The 23,150-nt window shown below is 43.0% G+C and overlaps 1 protein-coding gene across 4 annotated transcripts in view; it reads left to right on the top strand.

Annotated features, from left to right (window-relative positions):
* Positions 1 to 23,150, top strand: part of ntm (neurotrimin) — a 433,502-nt gene that overhangs the window by 350,040 nt on the left and 60,312 nt on the right. For all 4 annotated transcript variants that reach the window (XM_024393760.2, XM_024393763.2, XM_024393762.2 and 1 more), the window contains one exon: positions 12,989 to 13,221. In XM_024393760.2, the coding sequence (XP_024249528.1) occupies positions 12,989 to 13,221 (233 nt within the window). The remainder of the gene's footprint in view (positions 1 to 12,988; positions 13,222 to 23,150) is intronic.

Below are 23,150 nucleotides of genomic sequence, written 5' to 3'. Positions count from 1 at the left end.
AAAAATCAACTACATTTACCTCAGACCGCTCCCTGGTGATTTTGGAGGTTACCCTTTGTGAAAGAAAGTAATCCAATGTGGCAAAATAAGGCATTAGATGCCATTATGTCTGTCAATGGGTAATTTGATCAGGGATTGATCAGGAATTCATTAACATAATTTATAGTTTGTAATGAATAATTAGAAGATGTTTTGTGGAAGAATTTGACATACTGTGTTGTTGTCAATGGATCCCAAAAAGATGATTCAACAGTTTTTTAAAAAGTCTAGTGCTACCTTGAATTACCGTTGGTTGAATTATTCAATTTTCTGTCAAAGGCATGGTAGTCTGGGGATTATGTTGAGTTCAGAGTTGTTGTTCAGGTTAGCAAACGTCTGTATCATGCCAGTTTCAGGCACGTTTTTCAGGACTTGCTCTTAAAATTGCATTTGCTGCTTTGTCTTTCTACGTTTTTTTGCCAAGGGTTGAAACTGCAGCTTCTTTTTGCACTTACGAGTATTTGTGTTAATATAGGTAGGCCCTATGCGTATGACTATGTCTTTCCTATATTGGAGTAAGTCTGTGAAATCTTGTAAGACTGCTTTTAGCTTTGCTGCCCCATCACCTTGGAACACTTTGCAGAAGGACCTGAAACTGAAACATTTTAGTCCGATTGGAGGGTTTCTTGCCACAAATTGCACATGTTTTAAAGCGTTCTTTAAAAAAAAACTCTTGTCTGTACTATGCACATGTTTTAACTTCCGTGTATTGTTTATGTTTTAAATGTGTGTTTCATGTTGAGTTTACAGTCTTTCTTAGCCAGCGCTCACATGTAAAAGATATGTAAATCTCAATATGATTTCTAGTTAAATAAAGGATAAATACAAAACCAGCCGAAGAGGTTACAGTGCGTTCTGTTGGATCTCTTCCAGCAAAGTAGGGTTGCACATTTTGGGGAATATTCACATGTGGAAACTTTCCGTAGGAATTAACGGGAAAATATGGGAAATAATGGAAATGTATGCAAATTAATATTAATACCATTTAAATGTAGATGTTTTTTGCATTGGATATATTTACCATATCTTATGGAGACATAAACATTGTACCTTATCATAAGTAGACATAATTGCAAATGATTGAATCCTTCCAATAAAAATGAATTGAAATGTAATTAAATGAGTTGACTCTTCACATGGGATGATTTCACTGAACAACAAAGGGAATATTGAATGGTCCCCAATGATCTATCGCATCTCCCAAAAACATTTTCAACATAACTCAGTAAAATGATAGTCTAGAAACTAAAGTTTTGATTGTCTTCCTGAGTCTCAGGCTTCCATGTCTTCTCCCTGGACCTCCTCAATGTACACCTCTTGAACATCAAACTCTGAGGCCTCGTCTTCACAGTCACTTGCCAACCTTGTTGAGGATGGCTCGTTGTCAGTCTTAAAAAGCCTCAAATTTGCCCGGATGGCCACCAATTTTTCAACCCTTGTATTGGTCAGCCAGTTGCGTGCTTTGGTGTGTGTGTTCCCAAACAAGGACCAGTTGCGCTCTGAGGCGGCTGATGTTAGTGGGATTTGGAGGATGATGGAGGCAACAGGGGAAAGAGCCTCAGATCCACAAAGTCCCTTCCACCAGGTGGCTGATGAGATATTTTTGCATAACTGCCATATTGCATCTCCATCCCAAAGCCCTTGCTTGTAAGTGTGCTTCGCCAGACTGCCAAGAACCTTGTCCTCATCCAGGCCAAGGTGGTGAGACACGGCAGTGATGACACCATAGGCCTTGTTGATCTCTGCACCAGACAGGATACTCTTGCCATCATACTTGGGGTCCAACATGTACGCTGCAGCGTGTATGGGCTTCAGGCAGAAGTCTTCACGCTTTTTGATGTATTTCAGAACTGCAGTTTCCTCTGCTTGGAGCAACAATGAAGTGGGCAGGGCAGTATGGATTTCTTCTCTTACATCTGCAAGCAGAGTCTGAGCATCAGACAGGATGGCATTGTCTCACTCAATCTGTGCAATTGCTACTGCTATAGGTTTCAGGAGTTTCAGGCTGCTTACCACTCTCTCCCAAAGTACATCATCCAGGAGGATCCTCTTGATGGGGCTGTCCATATTGGCAGACTGATATGGCCATTTCTTCCCCTCCAGGAAGAAATGGCATGATGACAACACCACCCCAATGGGTGTTTCTGGGCAGCTTCAATGTGGTGCTCATACTCTTCTCACTTTGCTTGGTGAGGTAGATTGCTGCTATAACTTGACCCTTCACATACCTAACCATTCCCTTGGCTCTCTTGTAGAGTGTATCCATTGTTTTCAGTGCTATGATGTCCTTGAGGAGCAGATTCAATGCATGAGCAGCACAGTCAATGGGTGTGATGTGAGGGTAGGACTCCTCCACTTTAGACCAAGCAGCCTTTGTGTTTGCAGCATTGTCTGTCACCAGTGCAAATACCTTCTGTGGTCCAAGATCATTGATGACTGCCTTCAGCTCATCTGCAATGTGGAGGCCGGTGTGTCTGTTGTCCCTTGTCTGTGCTCTTGTAGAATACTGGTTGAGGGGTGGAGATGATATAGTTAATTATTCCTTGCCCACGAACATTCAAAAACCCATCAGAGATGATTGCATTACAGTCTGCTTTCTCTATGATTTGCTTAACCTTCACCTGAACTCTGTTGAACTCTGCATCCAGCAAAAGAGTAGATAAAGCATGTTTGGTTGGAGGGGTGTATACTGGGTGAAGAACATTCAGAAATCTCTTCCAATACACATTGTCTGTGAACCAGCATACACAGCTCGAGCAAGACATTAATCAGCATTTCTCTGACTGTGTTCCTCCATTGGGTAAAAAACCTTTTGATTCCAGGAGGACCATGAGCTGTTGCTATCGATAAGATGTCTGATTCATAATTTTAACCTCAAATATAAGTAGAGGGACTTTTTGTCAGAGGTTGCTTGTTGTGAGCACTGAGGGAACTTTATGCGCTTCAAATCAAATTTAATTAGATTTTAAGTGAATAAAGTTCCCTCAGCATAAAGTTCCCTCAGATGATTCTGCAACTTTGTTGCATTCTTCACATATGATTTAGCACAGCATTTGCAAATGTACGCAGATTTACCTTCTACATTAGCTGCAGTGAAATGTCTCCACACATCAGATAGTGCCAGTGGCATTTTACTGTAACGATATTAGAAAAACAGTTGTAAAAAAATAAATAAAATACAATTCCATGTACCGATTTAAATAATTAAGTAGTTAGATTAAACAGCTCCTTTGTAAAATACATGTTTTAAAATGAAACATGTATGGAAACAGGTGAATTTACACGCCGCAGTTAGCAAGCTCAAGCAGGCTAAACCCACATGATAGCAAAAACTAGCTATCAGAAATTGTTAACAAGTTAGAAATCATTTAACCACACTGCTGTAGGCTACTATTTACTAGTTAACAAAAAATCATGTATGTCATATAAAATATATTTACCCCACCCAGTATTGTAATCAAAACTTACCTGTACAAGTGATGGAAGATAATTTAATGTTAATTTATTTTCCATAGTCCTCCCCCAGAACCGTTTCAGAGAATTTGGCAGTACGTCCAACCGGCCTCACAACAGCAGACCACGTGTGTGGCATGGTGTAGGCGAGTGGTTTGCTGATGTCAACGTTGTGAGCACAGTGCCCTATGGTGGCTGTGGGGTTATGGTATGGGCAGGCATAAGCTACGGACAACGAACACAATTGCTTTTTATTGATGGCAATTTGAATGGACAGAGATACCGTGATGAAATCATGAGGCCCATTGTTGTGACATTCATCCGCCGCCATCACCTCATGTTTCAGCATGATAATGCACAGTCCCATGTCGCAAGGATCTGTTCCTGGAAGCTGAAAATGTCCCAGTTCTTCCACGGCCTGCATACCCACCAGACATGTCCCCATTGAGCATGTTTAGGCTGCTCTGGATTGACATGTACGACAGTGTGTTCCAGTTCCTGCCAATATCCAGCAATTTCGCACAGCCATTGAAGAGGAATGGGACACACGATCAACAGCCTGATCAACTCTCTGCGAATGAGATGTGTCGCGCTGCATGAGGCAAATGGTGGTCACACCAGATACTGACTGGTTTTCTAAATCACCCCCATACCTTTTTTTAAAAGGTATCTCTGGCCAATATTATTCCCAGTCATGTGAAATAGATTAGGGCCTAATGAATTTATTTAAATTGACTGATTTCCTTATACTGTATGAACTGTAACTCAGTGAAATCCTTGAAATTGCTGCATTTTGGACTTTTTAAAATGTATTTCACATTTATTTAATCAGGTAGGCTAGTTGAGAAGTTCTCATTTACCTGGCCAAGATAAAGCAAAGCAGTTCGACACATAAAACAACACAGAGTTACACATGGAATAAACAAACATACAGTCAATAATACAGTAGAAAAAGTATGTACAGTGTGTGCAAATGAAGTAGGATAAGGGAGTAAGGCAATAAATAGGCCATGGTGGCAAAGGAATTACAATATAGCAATTAAACACTGGAATGGTAGATGTGCAGGAGATGAAAGTGCAAGTAGAGATACTGGGGTGCAAAGGAGAAAGAGAAATAAATCCAGTATGGCGATGAGGTAGTTGGATGGACTATTTACAGATGGGCTATGTACAGGTGCAGTGATCTGCTCTAACAACTGGTGCTTAAAGCTAGTGAGGGAGATATGAGTCTCCAGCTTAAGTGATTTTTGCAGTTCGTTCCAGTCATTGGCAGCAGAGAACTGGAAGGTAAGGCCGCCAAAGGAAGAATTGGCTTCGGGGGTGACCAGTGAGATAAACCTGCTGGAGCGTGTGCTACGGGTGGGTGCTGCTATGGTGACCAATGAGCTGAGATAAGGCGGGGCTTTACCTAGCAGAGACTTGTAGATGACCTGGAGCCAGTCAGTTTGGCGACGAGTATGAAGCGAGGGCCAGTCAACGAGAGCATACAGGTCGCAGTGGTGGGTAGTATATGGGGCTTTGGTGACACAACGAATGGCACTGTGATAGACTTGTCGTGGAAATTTCCTGCATTACCAAATCATGAGAGAGCAAACCACACACAAGTCAGAGTTATCATAAAGTCCATATTTAATTATATATGAGCTTCACCATCGCCCTGTTTGACTCTGAGATCAATTCAGTGACTGTAAATTATTTCTCTGAGAGTGCTTACAAAACAATTCTTAGTATCATTTATAGCCAAGACACACCCATCTAAACTCACATGACAAATAACAGATCTTAGGAACATTACACAAAGAAAGACTTTACTTGAGAGAGGACTATCCCATAGCCAGACAGCATTAGCTATAAATTATTGTTCAGTTTGCTCTCTTAGACGAGGTTCTACTTCTCGTTCTTGGTACAACATAGTACCAAAACATTACCTCATCAAATGGCATATATCAATTGTCAATTCTAGATACTCCCATATCAAATACAACCCCTCCTGGACAAGATCACCAAGACAGTGAGACTCTAAGGTCATATACGAAATCAAGATAAGGGCAACCTCAGAGGGGACATGTAACAGTTAGACAGATTCCCATAGGAAGACAAGCCTGACCTCTCCCCTCTCTGGGGCCCAAGTAACTAAGCCCTAGCATAGAAGGGATAACTGCAAACTGCCAACAGTATCATCCAAAAAGAAGACATCCTAATGACAAATATCTCACATAAGCATTATTATGTAAATAAAACATCTTATTTATCAATGTTACCTAACTAATTATGATTCTGCTACCACAGACTGCATCCAATTTGTTGAGTAGAGTGTTTGAGGCTATTTTGTAAATGACATCACCGAAGTCGATGATCGGTAGGAAGGTCAGTTTTACCAGGGTATGTTTGGCAGCATGAGTGAAGGATGCTTTGTTGTGAAATAGTAAGCCGATTCAAGATGCTCAATGTGAGTCTGGAAGGAGAGTTTACAGTCTAACCAGACACCTAGGTATTTGTTCACATTAGAGGTCGACCGATTAATCGGAATGGCCGATTAATTAGGGCCGATTTCAAGTTTTCATAACAATCGGTAATTTTGGACGGCGATTTTGCCGATTAAAAAAAAAAAAAGTTATATTATTTATTTTTTACACCTTTATCTCATCTTTATTTAACTAGGCAAGTCAGTTAAGAACACATTCTTATTTTCAATGACAGCCTAGGAACGGTGGGTTAACTGCCTTGTTCAGGGGCAGAACGACAGATTTTTACCTTGTCAGCTCAGGGATTCAATCTTGCAACCTTAAGGTTTACTAGTCCAACGCTCTAACCACATGCCTCACGAGGAGCCCGCCTGTTACACGAATGCAGTAAGAAGCCAAGGTAAGTTGCTAGCTAGCATCAATCATAATCACTAGTTATAACTACACATGGTTGATATTACTAGTTTATCTAGCGTATCCTGCGTTGCATATAATTGATGCAGTGCACATTCGCGAAAAAGGACTGTCGTTGCTCCAACATGTACCTAACCATAAACATCAATGACTTTCTTAAAATCAATACACAGATGTATATATTTTTAAACCTGCATATTTAGCTAAAAGAAATCCAGGTTAGCAGGCAATATTAACCAGCTGAAATTGTGTCACTTCTCTTGCGTTCATTGCACGCAGAGTCAGGGTATATGCAACAGTTTGGGCCGCCTGGCTCATTACGAACTAATTTGCCAGAATTACGTAATTATGACATAACATTGAAGGTTGTGCAATGTAACAGGACTATTAAGACTGATGGATGCCACCCATTAGATAAAATATGGAACGGTTCCGTATTTCACTGAAATAATAAATGTTTTGTTTTTGAGATGATAGTTTCTGGATTCGACCATATTAATGACCTAAGGCTCATATTTCTGTGTGTTATTATGTTATAATTAAGTCTATGATTTGATAGAGCAGTCTGACTGAGCGATGGTAGGCACCAGCAGTCTCATAAGCATTCATTCAAACAGTACTTTCGTGCGTTTTACCAGCAGCTCTGCTGTTTATGAATTCAAGCCTATCAACTCCCGAGATTAAGCTGGTGTAACGATGTGATGTGAAATGGCTAGCTAGTTAGCGGGGTGCGTGCTAATAGTGTTTCAAACGTCACTCGCTCTGAGACTTGGAGTAGTTGTTCCCCTTGCCCTGCATGGGTAACGCTGCTTTGAGGGTGGCTGTTGTAGACGTTGTGTTCCTGGTTCGAGCCCAGGTAGGAGCTATACTGTTACACTGGCAATACTAAAGTGCTTATAAGAACATCCAATAGTCAAAGGTATATGAAATACAAATGGTATAGAGAGAAATAGTCCTATAATAACTACAACCTAAAACTTCTTACCTGGGAATATTGACTACTCATGTTAAAAGGAACCACCAGCTTTCATATGTTCTGAGCAAGGAACTTAAACGTTAGCTTTCTTACATGGCACATATTGCACTTTTACTTTCTTCTCCAACACTTTGTTTTTGCATTATTTAAACCAAATTGAACATGTTTCATTATTTATTTGAGGCTAAATTGATTTTATTGATGCATTATATTAAGATAAAATAAGTGTAGTGCGGCTGTAACGGTTTTCTAGTGGTGATGAAGGAGAGTCGGACCAAACTGCAGCGTGTCGATTGAGATTCATGTTTAATCAAAATAAAGAAACACGAACACTACACAAAACAATAAACGTAATCGAAACCGAAACAGCCTATCTAGTGCAAACTAACCGAGAGTACACATAGGACACTAAGGACAATCACCCACCACAAACTCAAAGAATATGGCTGCCTAAATATGGTTCCCAATCAGAGACAACGATAAGCACCTGCCTCTGATTGAGAACCACTCCAGACAGCCATAGACTTTGCTAGACAACCCACTCATTTAATGTCTTAGTCCCCTCTCCCTTCGTCCCTGGATAGTCCACCCTCGCCGCCGACCATGGCCTAGTAGTCCTCACCCAGAACCCCACTGGACTGAGGAGCAGATCGGGACTGAAGGACAGCTCGGGACTGAGGCAGCTCGGGACTGAGGGGAAGCTCGGGAGTGAGAGAAAGCTCAGGAGTGAGAGGAAGCTCAGGAGTGAGAGGAAGCTCAGGAGTGAGAGGAAGCTCAGGAGTGAGAGGAAGCTCAGGAGTGAGAGGAAGCTCAGGAGTGAGAGGAAGCTCAGGAGTGAGAGGAAGCTCAGGAGTGAGAGGAAGCTCAGGAGTGAGAGGAAGCTCAAGAGTGAGAGGAAGCTCAGGAGTGAGAGGAAGCTCAGGCAGGTAGATAGATCTACCAGCTCCTGGCTGGCTGGTGGTTTCAGCAGATCCTGGCTGACTGGCAGATCCTGGCTGACTGGAAGATCCTGGCTGACTGGAAGATCCTGGCTGACTGGAAGATCCTGGCTGACTGGAAGATCCTGGCTGACTGGCAGATCTGGACGAGTCTGGTTGACTGGCAGATCTGGACGAGTCTGGTTGACTGGCAGATCTGGACGAGTCTGGTTGACTGGCAGATCTGGACGATCTGGTTGACTGGCAGATCTGGAAGAGTCTGGTTGACTGGCAGATCTGGAAGAGTCTGGTTGACTGGCAGATCTGGAAGAGTCTGGTTGACTGGCAGATCTGGAAGAGTCTGGTTGACTGGCAGATCTGGAAGAGTCTGGTTGACTGGCAGATCTGGAAGAGTCTGGTTGACTGGCAGATCTGGAAGAGTCTGGTTGACTGGCAGATCTGGAAGAGTCTGGTTGACTGGCAGATCTGGAAGAGTCTGGCTGACTGGCGGATCCTGGCCGACTGGCAGATCCTGGCCGACTGGCAGATCCTGGCCGACTGGCACTACTGGCAGATCCTGGCCGACTGGCACTACTGGCGGATCCTGGCTGACTGGCACTTCTGGCGGATCCTGGAAGACTGGTGGATCCTGGCTGACTGGTGGATCCTGGCAGACTGGCGGATCTAACTGATCCTGACAGACTGGCGACGCTGGGCAGACTGGCGGCGCTGGGCAGACTGGCGGCGCTGGGCAGACTGGCGGCGCTGGGCAGACTGGCGGCGCTGGGCAGACTGGGAGCACTGGCGGCGCTGGGCAGACTGGCGGCACTGGCGGCGCTGGGCAGACTGGCGGCACTGGCGGCGCTGGGCAAACTGGTGGCTCCTTGCAGACTGACAGCTCCTTGCAGACTGACATCTCCTTGCAGACTGGCAGCTCCTTGCAGACTGACAGCTCCTTGCAGACTGACAGCTCCTTGCAGACTGACAGCTCCTTGCAGACTGGCAGCTTCATGCAGACTGGCAGCTTCATGCAGACTGGCAGCTCTGGCTGCTCCATGCAGACTGACAGCTCTGGCTGCTTCATGCAGACTGGCAGCTCTGGCTGCTCCATGCAGACTGGCAGCTCTGGCTGCTCCATGCAGACTGGCTGCTTCATGCAGACTGGCAGCTCCATGCAGACTGACAGCTCCATGCAGACTGGCAGCTCTGGCTGCTCCATGCGGACTGACAGCTCTGGCTGCTCCATGCAGACTGACAGCTCTGGCTGCTCCATGCAGACTGACAGCTCTGGCTGCTCCATGCAGACTGGCTGCTCCATGCAGACTGACAGCTCTGGCTGCAGAGTGGCAGCTCCATGCAGAGTGGCAGCTCCATGCAGACTGGCAGCTCTGGCTGCTCCATGCAGACTGACAGCTCTGGCTGCTCCATGCAGACTGACAGCTCTGGCTGCTCCATGCAGACTGACAGCTCTGGCTGCTCCATGCAGACTGACAGCTCTGGCTGCTCCATGCAGACTGACAGCTCTGGCTGCTCCATGCAGACTGACAGCTCTGGCTGCGCTGAACAGGCGGGAGACTCCGGCAGCGTAGGAGAGGAGAAAGGCTCTGGCTGCGCTAAACAGGCGGGAGGCTCCGGCAGCGCTGTAGAGGAGGAAGGCTCTGGCTGCGCTGAACAGGCGGGAGGCTCCGGCAGCGCTGTAGAGGAGAAAGGCTCTGGCTGCGCTAAACAGGCGGGAGACTCCAGCAGCGCAGGAGAGGAGAAAAGCGCTGGCTGCGCTGAACAGGCGAGGCACACTGAAGGCCTGGTGCATGGTGCTGGAACTGGTGGTATTGGATCGAGGACACGCACAGGAAGCCTGGTGCGGGGAGCTGCTACCGGAGGACTGGAGTGTGGAGGTGGCACAGGATGGGCTAGACCGTGAAGGCGTACTGGAGATCTTGAGAGCAGTGTTGGCACAGGATGTGCAAGGCTAGGGATGTGCACAGGAGGCCTGGTGCGTGAGGCTGGCACCAACTTCACCAGCCGACTAACACGCACCTCAGGACGAGTATGGAGCGCTAACCCAGGTGCCATCAAATCCCCAACACGTTCCGTCGGGCGAATTCCATGCAAAAACACCAACACAGCAACTCCCTCATTTCTCTCTCCTCCAATTTCCCCATTAACTCCTTCACAGTCTCTGGTTCTGGTCTTCTCCTTGGCTCCTCACGATAAACAGGGAGAGTTGGCTCAGGTCTGACTCCTGACTCTGCCACACTCTCCCTGAGCCCCCCAAGAAATTTTTGGGGCTGATTCTCAGGCTTCCATCCGCTACGCCGTGCTGCCTCCTCATATCTGCGCCTCTCAGCTTTCGCCGCCTCCAGTTCTTCCTTGGGGCGGCGATATTCTCCAGGCTGAGCCCAGGGTCCTTTACCGTCCAGTTCTTCCTCCCATGTCCATTTCTCCAGGTGGTGCAGCCTCTCCCACTGCAGCTGCTGCTGCTCCTGCTGCTGCTGCCTCTGTTGCCTCTCCTGTGGTTCCTGCCTGTTAACACGCTGCTTGGTCCGTTGGTGGTGGGTGATTCTGTAACGGTTTTCTAGTGGTGATGAAGGAGAGTCGGACCAAACTGCAGCGTGTCGATTGAGATTCATGTTTAATCAAAATAAAGAAACACGAACACTACACAAAACAATAAACGTAATCGAAACCGAAACAGCCTATCTAGTGCAAACTAACCGAGAGTACACATAGGACACTAAGGACAATCACCCACCACAAACTCAAAGAATATGGCTGCCTAAATATGGTTCCCAATCAGAGACAACGATAAGCACCTGCCTCTGATTGAGAACCACTCCAGACAGCCATAGACTTTGCTAGACAACCCACTAAGCTACAATCCCAATACCACCACCAAAACCCCAAGACAAACACACCACAATTACAAAAACCCCATGCCACACCCTGGCCTGACCAAATACATAAAGATAAACACAAAATACTTTGACCAGGGCGTGACAGCGGCATCGGCTTTTTTTTGTCCTCCAATAATCAGTATCGGTATCGGCGTTGACAAATCATAATCGGTCGACCTCTAGTTCACATATTCTAAGTCGGAACCGTCCAGAGTAGTGATGCTGGACGCGCGGGCAGGTGTGGGCAGCGATCGGTTGAAGAGCATGCATTTAGTTTTACTTGCATTTAAGAGCAGTTGCCGGCCACGGAAGGAGAGTTGTATGGCATTGAAGCTCGTCTGGAGGTTAGTTAACACAGTGTCCAAAGAAGGGCCAGAGGTGTACAGAATGGTGTCGTCTGCGTAGAGGTGGATCAGAGAACCACCAGCAGCAAGATCGACATCATTGATGTATACAGAGAAGAGAGTCGGCCCGAGAATTAAACCCTGTGGCACCCCCATAGAGACTGCCAGAGGTCTGGACAACATGCCCTCTGATTTGACACACTGAACTCTATCAGAGAAGTAGTTGGAGAACCAGGCGAGGCAATCATTTGAGAAACCAAGGCTGTTGAGTCTGCCGATAAGAATGTGGTGATTGACAGAGTCGAAAGCCTTGGCCATAGATGGGCATGTTGCTTTGAATGGGACCAATATTTTTTTTGTTTAATTTAACCTTTATTTAACTAGGCAAGTCGGTTAAGAACAAATTCTTATTTAAAATGACGGCCTACCCATGCTGTCCAAAAAGTAATAATTTTGACTCATCTGTCCATAGAACATTCTTCCAAGATTCTTGATGATCATCCAGGTGCTTTCAGGTGCTATTTGTCAAACTTGAGACAACTTGTTGGATTAGATGGGTCCTATTACATCTGTCGAAAACGCACACAAAAAAAACCCACATTAATAACCTCATACCAGCGGACAAGCACGGTGGTAGAGTGATGGTTTGGGGATGCTTTGCTCCCTCAGGAGCTGGACGACTTGTCTTTATATTAGGAACCATGAATTCTGCTCTGGCTCAGAGAACTCTACAATACAATGTCAGGCCATCCGTCTGTGAGCTGAAGCTTAGCTGGGTCATGCAGCAAGACAATGTTCCAAAACATGCAATCAAGTAGACATGAAAAGGGTTAAAAGCAACAAATTAGACATTTAGGAATGGCCTACTCAAAGTCCAGACCTAATCATTTTTGAGATGTTGTGGCAGGACTTGAAACAAGCAGATATCACTGAGTTAAAACAGTTCTGCATGCAAGGCTGGGCCAAAATTCCTCCACAGCGATGTGAGAGACCGATCAACAACTACAGGAAGCATTTGGTTCCAGTCATTGCAGCTAAATGTGGCACAAAGTTATTGAATGTAAGGGGGCAATACTTTTAAACACTGGGGAATTAGTTGTTGCATAACTTTGTTAATTAAATAAATAAATTGTATTTTTTTATTTCATTAACTAGACAAGTCAGTTAAAACAAATTCTTATTTACAATGACAGCCTACCCCGGCCAAACCCGGACGATGCTGGGCCAATTGTAAAATGAGTATACATTTGTTTCGTTATTTGTAAATACAGGTTCCTGTTATCTAATATTAGGTTTTAGTTGAAGATCTGATAACATTCAGAATCAAAAATATGCAAAAATAGAGAAAAAACAGAAAGGAGGCAAATACTTTTTCATGGAACTGTATGCCATTGAGGGAAGGCTGTGAAATCGCAAATGGGGCCTGCTGTGGTCTCTCACCTGCTGTGTTTGATTTGGCAATGTTTTTTTCTTTCTTGTCCTCCAGGTGCCCACAGGGGGACATCGTCACACACACGGCCTGGCTCAACCGGTCAAGTATACTTTACGCCGGCGAGGACAAGTGGTCGGTGGATCCCAGGGTGAGTCTTGTTACACTCAATCAGGAGGAGTTCACCATAAAGATTGAGGACGTGGACATGACCGACGAGGGCCCGTACATCTGTGCAGTGCAGACGAGCAGGAGACCGAGGACGACGTCAGTGCACATCCTCATCCAAGGTAAGCCGAAGCCTTAGAATCTAGAAACTGTCTGGGCGGGTGTTGTCAAAATAGCTTTTGTCTGATGTGTGTGTGTGTTTGTGTGTGTGTGTCTCTCTCCTATCTCTATCCCTCTTTCTGTGTGTGGACATCTCCCTCTCTGGTGTATTTGGTGGCCTTCATACCCCTCTGAATGAGAACCTGTTATTACTCCATAGAAAGACAAATTCGTCTACTTTCTCTCTCACTGTGGAAGGGCTGTAAAAATAAATCTATATAAATAAAGGGACTAGGTAGAACAACACAAGTCTGGGAATGCACTTCACTAAGTCATCCATTATTGTCTGTGTTTCCATTAGTTGGTGGTCTTTACAACTTACAGTAGATTCTACCTAACTTGTGCAACTTGCAGTATGGAAAGCATCCATCATGTGGTGTTCATTCTCAGTCTAATCAATTATTCATATGAAGTACTATCTCTGAGACTTCTTTACCTTGAATACTCCCATGTGCATGCACAAGAAACTCAATTCCAGGATTGTATTCATTAGGGCACACATTTTGAAATATTTAAATCCCAAAATGAGCATTTTTTATTGGACAAGGCCAGGCAGTCCCTCTCCATTTCAGTCTGTTTTCTTCCATTTGGTGCCTAATGAATACGACCCAGAACTTTGCTGTGAACTTCATAATGAGGATTCTCCGGCCGTATGTTCTAATGAAGTGGATAATGGTCTGATTTGAGCCCCATCAACGGCATTGCACCTTGGCGATACTGTATTTTTCCTAATCAGCAGATCCTGGGGCAATTTGATTGATGAAGGTGTCATTGCTAAGCACCGGAGCATTAAGGCGGAACAGAGGAGAACAGAGCAGGCTGAGATGCAAGGCCAGTCTGTATGTTCTCTAGAAGCTTGAAATGTCTTTTTCTTCCCAGCTCCTTTGATGGCAATTAGATTTAAATACTGCTGTGTGCCATAAAAGGGGAAAATTGTATAATGTAGAATACCGGTGTAGGTGCAAATGAAGGTTATTCTGAGGGTTCGGTTGTGATGTAGAGGGGGAGTTTGAAGACTGTTATATTGGATGTTCTTAGGTGCAATGTTGCTTACACCTAACTAGCCTTCTCAAATCTACACAGGTGCCTATGGGGGTATGGGCTAGGTGTTCTCTGGTGCTAGGGCTTTTCGATAGAGGTAATCATGAATTCTAGAAAGCTCCAGTGGTGTCTCTGCAGTTCCACCATATTTCCTGCAAGGCTATTGCATGTATGGAGTAATATAGTGAAGACATCTTTCCTAGTGTTTGTATGTTAGTTGTATGTTTGTTCTGTAGTTTATCTCATCGCTTTCTTCTGTCAGGCTCTTGGTCTTCAGCATTGTTAACTACGCTATGTTTTTTAAAGAGATCAATACGCATTGCATATGACGGAACAAACAGACAAACAAATTCCTTTCAATCTGAATAATTTGAGTCTGGCAACTCAGATGTTTAGTGTCCTAGCTCTCACTCAAATGCCTTTGGAAATCTGCACAGCACCTCTCCAAAGATCAAAGAATTGTTCATTCTGTTTAGTTTCTCCCCCTTTTAATTTTTGGCAAAATTAATTACTAGCCTATCAGGTTCGTCCTCACTGTCGAAATGAAAAAGGTCCTTTCTTTACTGCACATGTACATCATTAGTTACACTAGATTTCACTTGGACCCTTCCATTTGAACAAAATGCACAGTGAAAATAGTTTATTCAGAATTGTGCTTTGAATTACTTTAGAGTGTGATGACAACTGCTAACAGAGTGAAACTGCCAGCCCATGACTCAGACAGTGGGAGTAGTTGGCTATTTGGCTAACCCCCTGTGTTATTAACAAAACATATCTTCATAAGTTGATAAAACTGTTAGATGTCTACTTCAGAGAGGGATGCTTGCTACTGTGTGGGGATTAGGATGTGCTTGTTAAACAGAACAGACTTACTTCGCTCACTTTTGGAATAATTGATCAGAGAGACATAGTTGTCATTTTCTTCATCCCAAATGACACAATATTCCTTATAGTGCACTACTTTTGACCAGAACCCAGGTCAAAAGTAGTGCACTATTTAGGGAATAGGGTGTCATTTGGGACATTACCATAGTCATCATAGTCTTGGTCTTGTTATGTGGTTTTTCAACATGAATAGTTTGTTTTCTCAAACCTCATGGATCATCTGTCATCATTGTTGTTTTCTGATTGCTGTGTGCTTTAATTGAATGTGCTCCTATCAGGCAACTGGGTGTGTATTTACATTTGTAAATAGTCAACTCTAATTAAAAGGCAGATCAAAGAGGAACGGCGAGGAAAAGTCACGTTGTGGGAGGGAAGTAATGGGTCTCAGCGGTAGCGACGTCCTCGTTACTCAACAACCTTTTTATGGGAGTTTCCCCCCCCCTGCTTCCTCTAGAAGTGCACTGTACACACCACCTACCAACTGCAGTCACTTCCTCCCTCCACAACTTCCCCTTCTCTCTATTTCCCCCAGTCTCCATCATCCATTTCTCTACCTTTCATTTCTTTGCTTTTAGCCACAGTAAATCGTTCTGGCTATAGCTGTGGAAATATCTGTACTGTTGCCATAGTAACCGGGCAGGCAGAATAGTGGCTTGATTGAGAGAGCACTGGTACACTTGAACAGAAAGGTCACAGAAACACAATGGCACAGGTCACTGGCACTGCTGCACTTGCATGCCATGGTGGCAATGGCATTTTTAGTGCATATTCCCTCTTAACAGGACAGACAGAATTAATGAAATTATTTACCACCTGATTGAAGCCTCTACTCCAGCTTGCAGCAGGTAATATAAAAAAATGTGTATATACTGTACGTCCTGTAGGGATGCCAAATGTTCAGCCTGCTGCACTGACCCTATGGATGCTCTAGTCTAGGGCGCTTAGGAATGTTTTTGAAATCTCTAAATGGTTAAAGTAGGGAGAAATATATGTGATTATTGAGTTTGCTTAATTTACTATCATCCTAAATTAAGATATTTAATTATTATGCCATATCTACTTATGACGCTACTTTCCATGATGTGGACACTGTGTTACTACATTACACAAGCTGACGTTTTGACCACATCGGATTGGGCGGAATTGCATCCTTTTTACCTCAGATTGGTGATGTTAGTATAAAAGTTTATAGTCAACTCGATGACAAAAGATCAGTTACATAAAACTGATCAATATCTTTTGGTTTTGTACTGTTGATTTTGACACAGCATTTTCTTTCTCAAATTGAACAGATATTTCAGGGCGGTCTCTATATAAAGCAGTTGCTGGCCACACACCAATATATGGATTTGAAAGTCAAACTATCACTTAAATAGCAGCCAACCTTTGTCACTGATGATATCCTATGGTGTAAAAAATAATTTGTTCCCTTTTCGTGATGTCAGCCTCCCGAAATCAACAGCCTCCATTCCAAAATATAGATAGGAGCTTTCTACAAATAACCATCCAACCAACCATGTATAGGTTATTTCATATTTCCGTGTGGCCTTTGCATAGTGTTAGTTTAAACAGCGCTACACCCCAAAAGTTTGCTCCCTGTTCTATTGATTTCAGTGTGCTATCCATGCAAGTGATTGGCAAAAGTGTTAAGTTACACTTACCGCATTGACGAGCCACTTCAATCAAAATGCAACACTTCAAAATGTCCTCTAACCAGTGATGTACACATTATTCCCAGATTGTGTTTTTTGTGCTGTGTTTAGTTTTAACAGGATGTGCAACCTCATTTCTCCCCTTTCGCGCAATTCATATCAACATGATAATTGATAGGATTGACAATTAAGTGTTGCGTTTCTCTTTCTGTTTTGGTGAAAAGGTAAAAACTGCTGAATGAGTCCAAAAATGTGCTGTGATTTATTTGTTTTGATATACCAGAAAATCACCAAAACAGGTCTGCCCTGCCTACTGTATGTGCGCTTTGAAGCCCAGACCTACAAACAACACATATTTACCGTAATGTGTACAGTCGTGGCCAAAGGTTTTGAGAATGACACAAATATTAAGTTTCAGTTTGCTGCCGTCATCATTGCTTTGCACAAAAAGGGCTTCACAGGCAAGGATATTGCTGCCAGTAAGATTGCACCGAAATCAACCATTTATCGGATCATCAAGAACTTCAAGGAGAGCGGTTCAATTGCTGTGAAGAAGGCTTCAGGGCGCCCAAGAAAGTCCAGCAAGTGCCAGGACCATCTCCTAAAGTTCATTCAGCTGCGGGATCGGGGCACCACCAGTACAGAACTTGCTCAGGAATGGCAGCAGGCAGGTGTGAGTGCATCTGCACGCACAGTGAGGCGAAGACTTTTGGAGGATGGCCTGGTGTCAAGAAGGGCAGCAAAGAAGCCACTTCTCTCCAGGAAAAACATCAGGGACAGACCTGATATTTTGCAAAAGGTACAGGGATTGGACTGTTGAGGACTGGGGTAAAGTCATTTTCTCTGATGAATCCACTTTCCGATTGTTTGGGTCATCCGGAAAAAAGCTTGTCCGGAGAAGACAAGGTGAGCGGTAGCATCAGTCCTGTGTCATGCCAACAGTAAAGCATCCTGAGACCATTCATGTGTGGGGTTGCTTCTCAGCCAAGGGAGTGGGCTCACTCACAATTTTGCCTAAGAACACAGCCATGAATAAAGAATGGTTCCAACACATCCTCCGAGAGCAACTTCTCCCAACCATCCAGGAACAGTTTGGTAACGAACAATGCCTTTTCCAGCATGATGGAGCACCTTGCCATAAGGCAAAGGTGATAACTAAGTGGCTCGGGGAACAAAACATCGATATTTTGGGTCCATGGCCAGGAAACTCCCCAGACCTTAATCCCATTGAGAACTTGTGGTCAATCCTCAAGAGGCGGGTGGACAAACAAAAACCTACAAATTCTGACAAACTCCAAGCGTTGATTATGCAAGAATGGGCTTCCATCAGTCAGGATGTGGCCCAGAAGTTAATTGACAGCATGCCAGGGCGGATTGCAGAGGTCTTGAAGGGTCAACACCGCAAATATTGACTCTTTGCATCAACTTCATGTAATTGTCAATAAAAGCCTTAGACACTTATGAAATGTTTGTAATTATACTTCAGTATTCCATAGTAACATCTGACAAAAATATCTAAGGAAACTGAAGCAGCAAACTTTGTGGAAATTCATATTTGTGTCATTCTCAAAACTTTTGGCCACGACTGTACACAAAAAGTACACTTTATGTAAAAAAATGTATTCAACCTTATCGTCTGCCAGCCCTTGTTATTGTCTGTTTTAGCAGTTCATGAGAATGATGTTGAGTATTTCATGGCTGTTATATCGAATAAGCATTTGGGCTTTGTTTTGTGATCCTCGACTTACTGACCGACAGTCAACGGATTGGTCGGTGGATAGTATACAGGCTTGATCAGATAATGATGAGATCATTAACATTTTAGGGCGATTTAACGCTGTCAGTCCTAATCAACAACTCCCCAGACCACCGACGTTGTCAAGCGCTATTTTTTTTTGCCTCTAGCGCTAAATACCTTTCAGAGCTAATATAACTATTTTTGCCTCGGGCTATTTGACACGATGCCAATATCCATGGAATAAAGCATGGACTATAGAAGCTGTCTTTTCCTCCGGGCTATTTGACACAATGCCAATATCCATTGAAGAAAGCATGGACTATAGAAGTGTCTTTACTATACATGTATTTCTTGTCAGTTTGGCACAAGAGGCAAAATTAACTTGAATTCTGCATTTAAAACTGCTAGATGGCAGAATCTTTGTGCAAAAAGTCAAAAGTTGTATAACGGGCAAATCAGGAGAATAACCCTTTCTCCATAGGGCCTCTAGTCAACACCATTAAATTAACTACACTTTTCAGAGAGAAAATCCTGTAAAATCGGTCCAATTTGACCGAAACACAGCAGGAGGGTTAAGGGGTCACGCTGAAAACCTGGTAGAGCACCGCTCTTTTTAAAGGAACATTCAGCTAAGTGATGGCCACCTGTGGTTAATCTTTAAGTAGCACCAGCCACAGAGCTGTATACTGATGCTTTCCAAAGCATCAGTATACAGCTCTGTGGCTGGTGCTACTTAAAGATTAACCACAGGTGGCCATCACTTAGCTGAATGTTCCTTTAAAAAGAGCGGTGCTCTACCAGGTTTTCAGCGTGACCCCTTAACCCTCCTGCTGTGTTTCGGTCAAATTGGACCGATTTTACAGGATTTTCTCTCTGAAAAGTGTAGTTAATTTAATCTGATTGTCCACGCAGGGCATCTGAACACACAAAATAGATTTTGATGATTTTCATAAAATGTTGGGTGTTTTATTTAACTTTTGTACGCCTGTGGTGTTCCCGGTCAAAAATGACCGGTCATTCGAATTTTTGGGTGAGACTACAATTAGTGTATAAAATTGAGTTCAGGCACATGCCCATTCATCAGATGATACACACTTCCTCTACCAGACCCCCACATGCATGTGTGTTTGAGCACACACACAAACACCTCACTCCCCTTTTTGGCTTCCATGGAAACCCCTACAGGAACCTTTCCCCAATAGAATCTTTCCCCCCATGGGAACCACAGCTGTTGGCATTATCACAAACAATATATTATTGTTTCAATAATATATAGAAATGTTCTCACTGCTCTGGTATATAAAGCTTTTTTGAGGCCTTGCTCACAGTTCATTCTGTGGCAGCACAATGACCAAACAATGTACTGTATGTGAGGATCTTGATCATGACACTGGTGAGGAGGAGAGAGTCTTTGTTCAACTTTGACACAAAGTAGTCTGTGATAAATAGCACAATATGTTTCATCTGATTATTTGTTATAGTCAAAATAATCCATACATTATGCTTTTTCTACTCAAAAACGAGTTGTATGAGCTCAGGTCAATGAGGCCTACAGACCATAAATGGCAAATAGAAATTCAAAACATGTAATGTTCACAAGAACCTAAGTTGATAAAAAGATCTAACACAACATTAGGTGATAATATATGCATTATTATGGATTTATAATCAGCTATAATGGGGCGGTCATTTTGGACTGGGAACACAGAATTAATTAACATGAAATTAATACAACATGAGGGTTAAAAGAGTATTGACCTACTCGTGCGTCAATCTAAGTTACATAATAAAAAAATCCCCATCAAAATCCATCAATTCAAGCTTGGGCTTTGTCTCAATCCACCGCATCTGCCTGTCGGCCTTACACTTCTGCGGTAGAAGTTGGCCGAGCTACAGTGATGTTTCAGACCACGAAACATCCCGAAAATCAGTTTTACATTGAAAACATCTGTAGAGTCCGAAAAGTTTGGCCTACAAACTATTATGACCACTTTATGGAAAGGGGAGACTCTCACGAACACGATGGTTTTGCTCTAAGACCCCCACAGGTGACTGGTCTTAAGGTAACCCATACAAACTAATGGAAGTAAGCAAGTAGTTGTGTACCATCAAAAAGTTTAAAAGAAATACATTTCCATATAGTACAGACACTTAAAACCTTATTCCTTATGATACATATTTTTTTAATGTATTTTTTGCCATTTATGAATGTTTTATTTAATGTATTTCTATGGGCTATAGTAGTAAAGGACATCTTTTTTTATACCTAATGGGGTCCTGAAATGTTTTTTACATTTTTTTTTTAAAAGAAACCTACGTCGAACTGCATTATTGAAAATACTGTAGATACAGTGCCTTCACAGTATTCACACCCTTTGACTTTTTCCACAGTTTTGTGTGTTACAGCCTGACTTTTTAAAATGGATTCAGTTGAGATGTTTTGTCACTGGCCTACACACAATACCCCATAATTTCAAAGTGGAATGTTTTTCAAATTTTGTACAAATTAATAAACAATGAAAAGCTGACATTCCTTGAGTCACTCAGTATTCAACCCCGTTGTTATGGCAAGCCTAAATAAGTTCAGGAGTAAAAAATTGCTTAACAAGTGACATAAGTTGCATAGACTCTGCAATTACATTATTTTTGAATGACTGTCTCATCTCTGTACCCCACACATACAATTATCTGTGAGGTCCCTCAATCGGGCAGTGAATTTCAAACCGATTCAACCACAAACACCAGGGAGGTTTTCCAATTCCTCGCAAAGAAGGGCACCTATTGGTAGATGGGTAAAAATAAAAAAGCTGACCTTGAATTTCCCTTTGAGCATGGTGAAGTCATTAATGACACTTTGGATAGTGGTATCAATACACTCACTCACTACAAAGATACAGGCATCCTTCCTAACTCAGTTGCCGGAGAGGAAGGAAACCACTCAGGGATTTCATCATTCATCATAGCTACTCCACAATACTAACCTAATTGACAGAGTGAAACGAAGGAAGCTTGAATAAATATTTCAAAACATTCATCCTCTTTGCAACAAGGCACTAAAGTAACAATGCACAAAATGTTGCAAAGCAATTCACTTTTGTGTGTGTTGTTTGTGGCAAATCCAAATGACTCTATGGTGTGAATACTTATGTAAAGAAGGTATTTCTGTACTTCATTTTTAATTTAAAAAACATGTTTTCACTTTGGCTGTGTGTGTGTGTGTGTGTGTGTGTGTGTGTGTGTGTGTGTGTGTGTGTGTGTGTGTGTGGTTAAAAAAAATGTCAACCTATTTTGTATTCAGGCTGTAACACAACTAAATGTGGAATAAGTCAAGGGGTATGAACACTTTCTGAAGGCACTGTAGGTACAGGGATTATCTAATAGTCTGGAAGAAAGGTTATTAACAATCTGTGTATTTTGTGGTTCCAGGGAATGTGTCTTTTAATCATTTGTATATTCACTCATGTTTTTGAGAGGGAGAGAGGGGGGGTTGAACTGGAATTAGCTCCCTTGCTCAGAGGTACACACACTCACAGACCCAAATGTAATAAATTGCAGATAAGGGGAGCCATACTCTGGATCCTCTCAGAATGTTTACACGTTGAGGTGTTAGAAGCTGTCCTTCTAAGGTGTTCATATGAAATTGCACCTGTATTTAGAATAGTGCATAAACATTCCTATTGAACCCCCAAGTAAGGTTTTTCTTTATCTGCAACTGATTGACTTGGGGCCACAGCCAGACATGTTTTAATTTGATTTATTTCACCTTTATTTAACCAGGTAGGCTAGTTGAGAACAAGTTCTCATTTACAACTGCGACATGGCCAATATAAAGCAAAGCAGTTCGACACATACAACAACACAGAGTTACACATGGAATAAACAAACATACAGTCAATAATACAGTAGAAGAAAACTATACAGTGTGTGCAAATGAGGTAAGATAAGGGAGGTAAGGCAATAAATCGGTCATGGTGGCGAAGTAACTACAATATAGCCGTTAAACACTGGAGTGATAGACATGCTAAAATGGAAAAGGGATCAGGCTTGTGCCTTGTCTATCCTCAATTCAATGTGTTCTGTTTTGGTGGTTGTGTCCCTCGTGACATTATATGGCACAGGGTAGGGTTTTTGTTGATGCGTCACAACTTCAAAAGAGTAGTCCAAATCACCTGAGTAATGGAATCAGATCTAGACATAAAATATTTGTTTTTTATGCCATTTTTGAAGAACCACCATTTTGGGGGATTGAATTCTCAACCCGACTTGAGGATCTTGGATGCCTACAAACTGTTTTTAGGGTTGCTGTGGCGGAGATGCATTCAGCCGACTGCTGATGCAAAGCAATTACACATATTTACACGTCACACGCTTTTGAATGTTTGCGTTGCTGATTTTGAATTACACATATTTACACGTCACAAGCTTTTGAATGTTTGCGTTGCTGATTTTGAAATCAAGAGCATGTTAAGTACCTCTGTATTTCCTATTCATGTGCTAATTCATGCTCTCAAGACTGTTTTGCTGACGTGGGAGGGAAACATACATTGCCACGATGATGCGTGCAGAGGTGGCAGGG

This window comes from Oncorhynchus tshawytscha, linkage group LG30 (genome assembly GCF_018296145.1).
Source record: "Oncorhynchus tshawytscha isolate Ot180627B linkage group LG30, Otsh_v2.0, whole genome shotgun sequence".
Taxonomy (NCBI): Eukaryota; Metazoa; Chordata; class Actinopteri; order Salmoniformes; family Salmonidae; genus Oncorhynchus; species Oncorhynchus tshawytscha.
This window is presented reverse-complemented; position numbering and strand designations above follow the sequence as displayed.